The 8,356-nt window shown below is 42.0% G+C and overlaps 2 protein-coding genes across 6 annotated transcripts in view; one reads left to right on the top strand and one right to left on the bottom strand.

Moving 5' to 3' along the window:
- wdr47a (WD repeat domain 47a) overlaps nucleotides 1-727 on the top strand; it is a 40,485-nt gene extending 39,758 nt beyond the window's left edge. For both annotated transcript variants that reach the window (XM_080440996.1, XM_080440995.1), the window contains exon 17: nucleotides 1-727. This exon is cut by the window's left edge and continues 2,361 nt beyond it. The gene's annotated coding sequence lies outside the window, so the exon portion shown is untranslated.
- A 501-nt stretch (nucleotides 728-1,228) lies between these two features.
- The window catches only part of gpsm2 (G protein signaling modulator 2), a 31,357-nt gene continuing 24,229 nt past the window's right edge, over nucleotides 1,229-8,356 (bottom strand). For all 4 annotated transcript variants that reach the window (XM_080439021.1, XM_080439022.1, XM_080439024.1 and 1 more), the window contains 4 exons: nucleotides 7,415-7,606; nucleotides 6,171-6,330; nucleotides 4,958-5,160; nucleotides 1,229-2,597 (listed from right to left, as the gene is read on the bottom strand). In XM_080439021.1, the coding sequence (XP_080295147.1) occupies nucleotides 2,424-2,597; nucleotides 4,958-5,160; nucleotides 6,171-6,330; nucleotides 7,415-7,606 (729 nt within the window). In that variant the 3' untranslated portion in view covers nucleotides 1,229-2,423. The remainder of the gene's footprint in view (nucleotides 2,598-4,957; nucleotides 5,161-6,170; nucleotides 6,331-7,414; nucleotides 7,607-8,356) is intronic.

Below are 8,356 nucleotides of genomic sequence, written 5' to 3'. Positions count from 1 at the left end.
GGGAATTAGGATCCCAGTGTATCCTAATATATTTTCTATCACTGATGAACAAAAGCTCTGGTATGCCTATTACTGATGATACTATATCAACACAGTACACTAGGTGGCAGTGTTCCCCCCATAATGTTATTATTGAATGCACAATGACATCTTAAAAGCACGTTTTGATATAACGATGAAGCCGTATTTGGAGCATTTGCATTACTTTGTTGTATTTTACTTTCGCACTTTGTTTTGACACTTGTTATACTAATTTGCTAACCAGGAAGCTAACTTTTAAGTTTTTTAAGCTTTGTTGTTTTACATGCTCATGTACAGTAGATTGTTTTAACCAAAAAGGCCAAACTAATATGTATTTATTTATCCGTTGTTTATATGTATGTACAGTTAGGTTGTTTCTGAAATGGTAGTGGCGCCTGTAATGTAGCTTTTCTAATTCTTGTTTTTAAAAGGTGATTAACCACTTGAACCCTATAGTGTCACTATTCTGGCTATGTCATAATAGCCGAACATTTGGCGAAAATAGCAGATCTACAAGCGTCGTGATGCATTTTGAGCTTGTAGATCAGCTATTTTCAGTGAAGAGATTTTTTTTTAGAGGGAAAAAAGGAAGGGGACCAAGTATGGACCCCTGGGGGACCCCGATCAATGAAGTATATAGGGTTTGAGTGGTTAAGTACAGTGATGGTAGCTTATTGACGTGTGATCGCTGCTAAGCTAACTAAAATAAAAGGGTCTGACACTTCAGACTGAGACTGACGTCGTACTCTGTGGTTCTTTTGATACAAAGGAAAGCGCACAAGTCTACCCTGTACACTTAAACCTTCTAGTACAGTGGTTTTCAACCCTTTTCAGATCAAGGTCCACTATTTATTCGGCATTTGAGCCACGGACCACCGTTTGATGAGATTTAGACTCTCAGACCCAAAACTTAGAATATTTTGTTATCGTTGGATAAGATTGTGTACACAATTCCATGCTGTATTGATGTTGGTACCAATAGGAGAGACAACAGGCAAACGTCGATCAAAAGAATAATTATTCTATATTCTCTAATTGTGAAGACTTATTGTAAATTAAGTCATGCAGATGTTTAACAATAATGTAACTCTTGAGAGCGTAAAATGACTGTCTATTTGGTTTCCTTTTACACTCAAGGGTTAAAGATCTATATAAGGGTCTAGTTGGTTGACTATGACAAAAAAGAGAAAGAGACAGGACAACACAGTTTTACACTAAATAAAAGAGGCTTTATTCCTCTGCTTTCAATCAAAATTCATGTAGTACAAAAGAGTACTGGGGTATGTACACTGGTCAAATTCTTTCTTTTATCAAACAGTTTGTGTGAAAGGGCGTTTTAGAATGAATTTACCTGACCTACTCCTAACTGAAACCTGACATACAAACAATAAAAATAAAAGAGTACATGGAACGAGTGCTGTACCTTTCTCCTATCTACACTACCTCATAACAACCATCACAAGCAAAACCACATTGATACAAACAGACACAGGACGGCAATTTACAGGAGCATAAAACAGTCAAGGAAAAAAAGAAAAGTACAAACGTTAACTGCAGTCATGTATCTAAAGATACATTTTGGGGTATTGCTGAAATTATAGGAATCCATATTCATTACAAATAAAACCAACCAAAAAAATAGTGTTTTCCCTGATACAGTATAATACAACTACTCCCGATGATATGTGTTCGTAGTGATGTGCAAATCCAGTTTGTTGCCGAAACAAAAAGATTCAATCCATTGAACCAAAGTTCACTTCCAAGTGAGTGTTGTGCTTTTTCCCTAATGGATATCCTACATAACGCTGGCAGTGCTTTGTTGTCTACAAGGACAAATAAAGAGAGAGTTGAAGTTCCCTTCTGGTTCCCACCTCTGACAGCTGTGATGCAACGCATTGTGACTGGTAGAGCCCGACTTGAGGCCAGATTTTTGGGGTCCAATGCCTAGATCACCTATTACTGAAGTTTTGATCCATATTTTATTAAAAAAAACGTTTTTTTTTATTGAAGTTAACCACATGCTACGCATCGTGAGCTTGTAGACTGGCTATTTTCAACCATTTCTTTTTTTACGGTTTGAAAATGTTCGCCTAAGATGACATGCCCAAAATAGGGATATGCCAGGTTGAAAGTGGTTTTAAAAATCAGCACACATCTGCTGCAAAACTACTGTTACAGATTAAATCAAAAAAGTTAAATTATGATGGCCGATATATCGGCCTAGCCAATGGGTCAGGCTCTACTTGAGAGCTTGTAGATTTCAGTGAGCGACACCGTTGTACAACGGGGTATAGTAGCCATCGCTGTGGGAGAGGAAGACAACGATAAACGTCCACCCTTCTGGGGGTTCATCTGTCGGGTGCTGTGCCCGCTGTCGGTGGCCTCTCTCTGGGCAGCGGGACTCAGTTGGGGCCGTGCCTGGCGGAGGAGGAGGAGGAGGGCAGCGTGACGCGCTGCTCGTCCATCCGTTTGGCCTGTGAGCGCATGATGAGGCTGAAGAAGTCCTCGTCTGGGACGGTGGGCCCGCGGGCCGGGGGAGGAGGGGGGGCACAGCGCTGGTCATCCAGACGAGACCCCTGGTAGGAAAGAGAGGGTATAGAATTAAGTTAACACATCGAGTGCCAAAAACGGTCCGGACCGTTTTTGAGAATCCAAACGAGGAGTGCCGAAAACGGTCCGGACCGTTTTTGACCCAATTTTATTTTTATACGTGGGGCCCACGTGGGGCGCTCTAACGAAACTTTGGGATCATCCAAGGAGTTTCTGAGAAGGAGAGGCCGGATGTGGATCCATGTCAAAAAATCCTTCCGGTCGGCCTTTCCAATGTTAGCTCCTTGACTAAAAGCTTAATATCTCCATTTCTTTTTAACGTGGTGGAAGCGAGCCGTTTTCGATCGGCGATCACTCTGCAATGGAGGATCGCGTTAGAAATATTATTGTTCCAGGCGTTAGTCGGGACCCTCCGCCGTCTCGCACGCACGCTTTGTTTACATGCACTTCCGCGTCGGGGCTTCTACAGCACGAAACGTATCAACGTAAGTGGATGGAAGAATAGCAGGCACTGAACGTATACATTTTTAATAAACCTCTGGCACCCAATGTGTTAAGTCCATTACCGTTATAATGATTTTAATCTAAACACAGAATAATAGACTAGAGTTTGGATGCATGGAGAAAATACATTCCGAGTGGCCAAAATACATTATATCTCAAGTACATTAGAGCAGTGGTTCTCAAACTTTTCAGGCTGTGACCCCCCAAAATAATCATATTTGAACTGGGGACCTGATAAGCACCGGACCCCCCACCACGATAAGCACTTGGAATGTAGGAGTTGAGGCTTTCAATTTTGTGAAAATAGCAGATCTACAAGCTCACTGTTACTGTTGCGTCCTTCTTATATTATTTGACAATTTGGCCAATGTTTGACCAGTTTTTATAGTATAGTTTGTCGATTACTTTTGATGTCGAAAATCATGTGGGGACCACCCTGGGGGTCCCGACCCACAGGTTGAGAACCACTGCATTAGAACAAGAGTGCATTTCCATTACTGAAAACAACAATAATGCAAGCTCCCGATCGTATAGAATTGGTATCCCGACATGAAAATGTATTTTCTGTTTACTAAAGAGCTGGAGAGACCACTGTTACTGAAGAAACACTCTAAAGTCTAAAGCAACGATTACTATCAGAATATTGGGCTATTTGGGCTAATCTGTAGCATGCCACTTGGACACAGGCCGGGGTTTGATCAGCCTCGTCAGGACGCCTGGAGGAGGGTGTCTGTTGCAAGACCCGAAACACCCAGTGACTCCAGGAAACAACTCTGATTATGTGTCCAAGTTTGTGCACCAGTTGATGTTTTGTTAACTGGCATCTTTATTTATTAGTGATAGGGGTGGCATGTCTAAAATACTTAACGAAGTACGCCATGAGAGAACTTAACCAAAGTTCTCTCTCTGTACCTCTGAAGCAAATTAGTTCAACACCACCACCCAGTGTTCTGACATCACTGGGAGGTGCCTGCAGAACAGGAAGGAAGTACGTAGAACCAGCTCATGGAACATTTTGATATTCAACTTCCTCCAACTTTCTTGGGGTTTGTTCTACGGTCTTCAAAGGAACAATCCGCTCTCACAAAATACTGTATACTGTAGGCTTCAGAGCTATTTCGTGAGTGCGGATTATTGTCCCTTTGATGATCGTGTTTGTTTAGAATCTGCAGCTGGCTCTGATCTTAAAGTTCTGTGGGTGGAGCCCTCTCCAGGCCTTGGACTACTTCTAAGGTTCCACGGTCTACACTATACAGCTATCACAGACCGTAAATATGTTTCCACCAATGAGAAACTTGCGTCCAATGCCAACTGGTACATGTAATAATCACTGTTGGTAAGGCTCTGTGATTTAAATGTAGTACGCCATGAGGATTTTATTGCTTCAACTGATTAGCTTGGTTTTAAAAATAAGTAAGTATAATAAGTAACTATTACAGCCTGAACCAATGCCAGATTTTTGGGTCTGATGCCGATCGCGATTTTGGAGAGACGACTGATGTTTTGTCAACAAGTGCAAGATTTTCTCATCAATTAGAATTAATACAAAATTCTACTTGATAACATTTAACCTAAAACCAAACAAAATAACAAAAAAAATAGTATATAATTAACTTAAATATATGAAAGGAACAGTTACTTACATCTATGTAAATATTCAATGAACAAGTAAATATAAAATATGATCAACCATTTGTGCCCAAAGAAGTGATGACAGGTTGAAAGTGGTTAAAACAATTAGGCCACATCTGCTGCCTAAATTATCGATGTTGTCAAAAAGGTCAAATAACGGTGGATATATATCGGCCAAACCGACATCAACATCATCCACAGAGAAGTGTGGAAGTTGTCCTCCTAACAATGAAGACGTGTCTCGGCTCACCTGGCACTTGACGAGCATGTCGAAGAAGTCGTCGTCCGGCTCGGCGTTGTCGGCGTTGGCCATCAGGTGGTTGAGAACCGCCTGGCTGTTGTGCTGGTTGAGCCTCAGGCCCGGCAAGCTTCCCCCCGTTCCCGACGACTCGTCTGTTCTCCGACCGCGAGCGGCCGAACTCGCACCCGAGACGTTCGCGGAATCCGACGCCGCTAGAGGGACGATGGGGAGGAGAGAGGAAAACGGGAAGAGGGAATTAAATGGAAGTCCAAAGGGAGCTTTTTTTTTTTAATTCCCTGACTGGTTAAAAGGAGGTGCAAGTGATATGTATTTGTTAAAATAAGTGTTAAATGTTCTGATGGCAATCATAGAGCTTTTGTTCAATAACAAGGGTCTCTCTCACCGTCTCTCCAGCTCTTCAGTAAACAGGAAATACATTTTCAGGTCCGGTTTTTTATTTAAGCAATGTCATCCAATCAGGAGAGAGAACACCACAAAGCTCATTTACCAATTTTATAGAGTGTCTAACTTTGTCTGCTATTTTTATTTTATTTTTTCAGTTTCAGGAGTTCTTTCTCCTGATTCGATACAATTGGTATCCCAATCTGAACATTTATTTTTCTGTATACTAAAGAGAGCTGGAGAGACATGTAGACCCCTGTTACTCTATACCAGGAGTCTTCAACGTTTTCAGGCCAAGGACCCCCTAGCTGAGAGAGAGATGAAGCAGGGACCCCCTCTATATTGCATAAAATTGTGTTTCAGATAAACCTTTGCTGCTCTTTTTTCCCTGTACACACCTATAACCCTTTGCCAAAAATAGCCGATCTACAAGCTCACAACGCCTCTCAGCGCGAGGCGTTGTGAGCTTGTAGATCTGCTATTTTTGGCTAAAGTTCTCCTCAGAAAAGGGATACTAGGGTTCAAGTGGTTAATGTAAAAAAAAAAAACATATCACACAAAGATTTGGGGGACCCCCTGTAGTATCTCTGAGGACCCCCTAGGGGTCCCAGACCCCCTGTTGAAGACCCCTGCTCTATACAGTAGCAATGATTAGAATATAGAGCTATTTAACGCGCCCTTTAAGCCCTATTTGCAACTTCATCATACGACGTTGGCCAGGGGCTTAAGTATATTCGCTGTTTTGACCATTTTGTGTTTAAATGGCAGCCCAAAGAGGCATTTCTGGTCCCAGATCTATGCGTTCCCAGAGCCTACTCACATTTCCTCATGGTTCTGGGCGGTGATTGTGGAGCGGCGTTCAGGGACATTCTACTGCCCTTGTCTTGTATGGAGCAGCGCTGGTCGTCCATGCGGTTGCTCTGGAAGCGGCTGAGCAGGTCGAAGAAGCCCTCGTCCCCCAGCATGTCTGGACTGACTCGCTGAGACGCAAAACACAACCAGAGAAAAGAAGGTTTCGATAAGAGGCTTTAGAAAGGGACATGGATAGGGATGGAACGACGCCCTGAACTCACAATTAATACGATACGATCCAAAAAGCTGGGTTCGCGATAAAGATGTCATAAATGTATAGTTTTGCAACCAGTTAGCCAACATAATTATTTGGTTAATTATTCCCTTAAAAAAACAAAAAAACCTACTATATATTTTTTTTTTTCATATATTTCCAACAGTGTAGCCTAAGGCTGAAATACATTATGATGACCCACATAACAAAACAAAAAAAAGCAATGTACACAGAATTAGCGTTTATTTAATAATAATTGTGTCATAATCTGTGCACCACAAATGTGGTAAGCAACCTACTCAGGCTACTGGCTGCTTAATAGGTTAGTCTGTCTACATATTTTCATTAAGGAAGATTAACATGTCAACGTGTTCTGGTATCAATCCATTGTGCAGTCTGTTGAGCGTAAGGTTCACTGCAGACAACAGCTGTGTACACACACACACACACACAGAGACAGAGTCTGGTAGCTTGCCAGCCTGGTTGAAAAAGGCTGTTAACTTTCCACCATTCTAATGGATTCATTTCCAGAGGTGGGGAAACATCTCTGATGTACAGTAGCTCTCCACTTCGTTTACTTGATCATTTCCCTCAGAAGTACCGTAATGTAGTTAGTTATGTCAGAGGAGCACCACCTTCTTCTTTGTCCTCATCTGTGCGAAATGGATCGCTTGCACACACAGGTGCTTGTATCAGTTTACAGGCAACTTTGTCATCGTCCTTCTTTGTGAAATGGTTCCAAACCGAGCAACACTTTGTTCTATGCCTATTTATTTCTATCCCCGTTTTAATTATTTCCCAGACAAAAAAAATTAAATACTATATTTGATTTGTCTTACCTTTTCTATATCAAATTAACCACTAGAGCTATTTTATACTTATAAAATAGCCGATCTATAAGCTCACAATTTGTCACATCGCAACTCCCTCACGATGCATCGTTACGTCCCTAGACGTGGATCAAGGTTGAGTGTTGTTGACCCTCTGTCCCTGCCTACCTTGTGGGGTCCCTGCGTGGGGGTCTGGCTGGTGTCTAGCGTGTTGCTGGTGTCCTGGAGGACCTTGGTGGAGCCGCCGGCGGCCTTGTGCTTCTTCCCCCGCAGGCGGTTGACGAAGAACAGCTTGGAGGAGGTCTTGGCCAGGGCGGGCACCGACTGTTTGGTCAGGATGTCACCGTTCCACTTCTGGCCCTTCAACATACGGGAACAACGTTATACACGCTAAACTAAACCAAAAAAAAAAACACACACACATGAGGCAAGGAGCTGATTGGAGGATGCTAGCGTGTGAAATATGAAATAGGGAGAAGATAAATGTTGAGATTATCCATGGTTGTAAAAAACACAAAAAAAAAGCACAGGGATTCCTGGCTAATGATGTAAAAGAAGTCTGGTTTTGCATTCAGAGGTTCATGAAGGAGTGATTTATGAGGCACAGTGTGGGAGCTGAGCATGAGCAACAGAATGTGTTGAATGCGTCGATACCAGTGTTGGGCTGTAAAGTCAAGTAATATATAATGCAAGATTATTATTTTACCCAGTAATGAATTACAACCATTAAAACAGCCAAAACAGTACGTATAATACACTAATTACTAATGACTCCAATAAAGTGGATTCTAAAGAGGAGCTGGCTCAACTGGTTTTCGAAAATGCATAGTTCCAGTCCTTGAATTCCGCTTGGTACACTCAAACATTTGAACAGCAACTACTTCCTTGTCTGTGCAGGCAGTCACGGGGACTACTTTCTTTTTCAAGTGAAATTGTGGGGATTTCACTACTATGATTTTCATGTTGCTTCATATTGTTCATATTTTGGTAACCGTTTTAGAAAAGCAATGAGCCCAGAGGCTGTGGTTTACTGCAACGCCCCTTAGCTGCTCTAAAATCCACAGTAAACCGTGGCTTATTGGGGTGGTAGCAGAGGTAATATTGTAATAC

The sequence above is a fragment of the Gymnoscopelus braueri genome (assembly GCF_963280865.1).
Source record: "Gymnoscopelus braueri genome assembly, chromosome: 10".
Taxonomy (NCBI): Eukaryota; Metazoa; Chordata; class Actinopteri; order Myctophiformes; family Myctophidae; genus Gymnoscopelus; species Gymnoscopelus braueri.
Note: the sequence above shows the minus strand (reverse complement) of the source record. Positions and strands in the feature narration are given on the sequence as shown.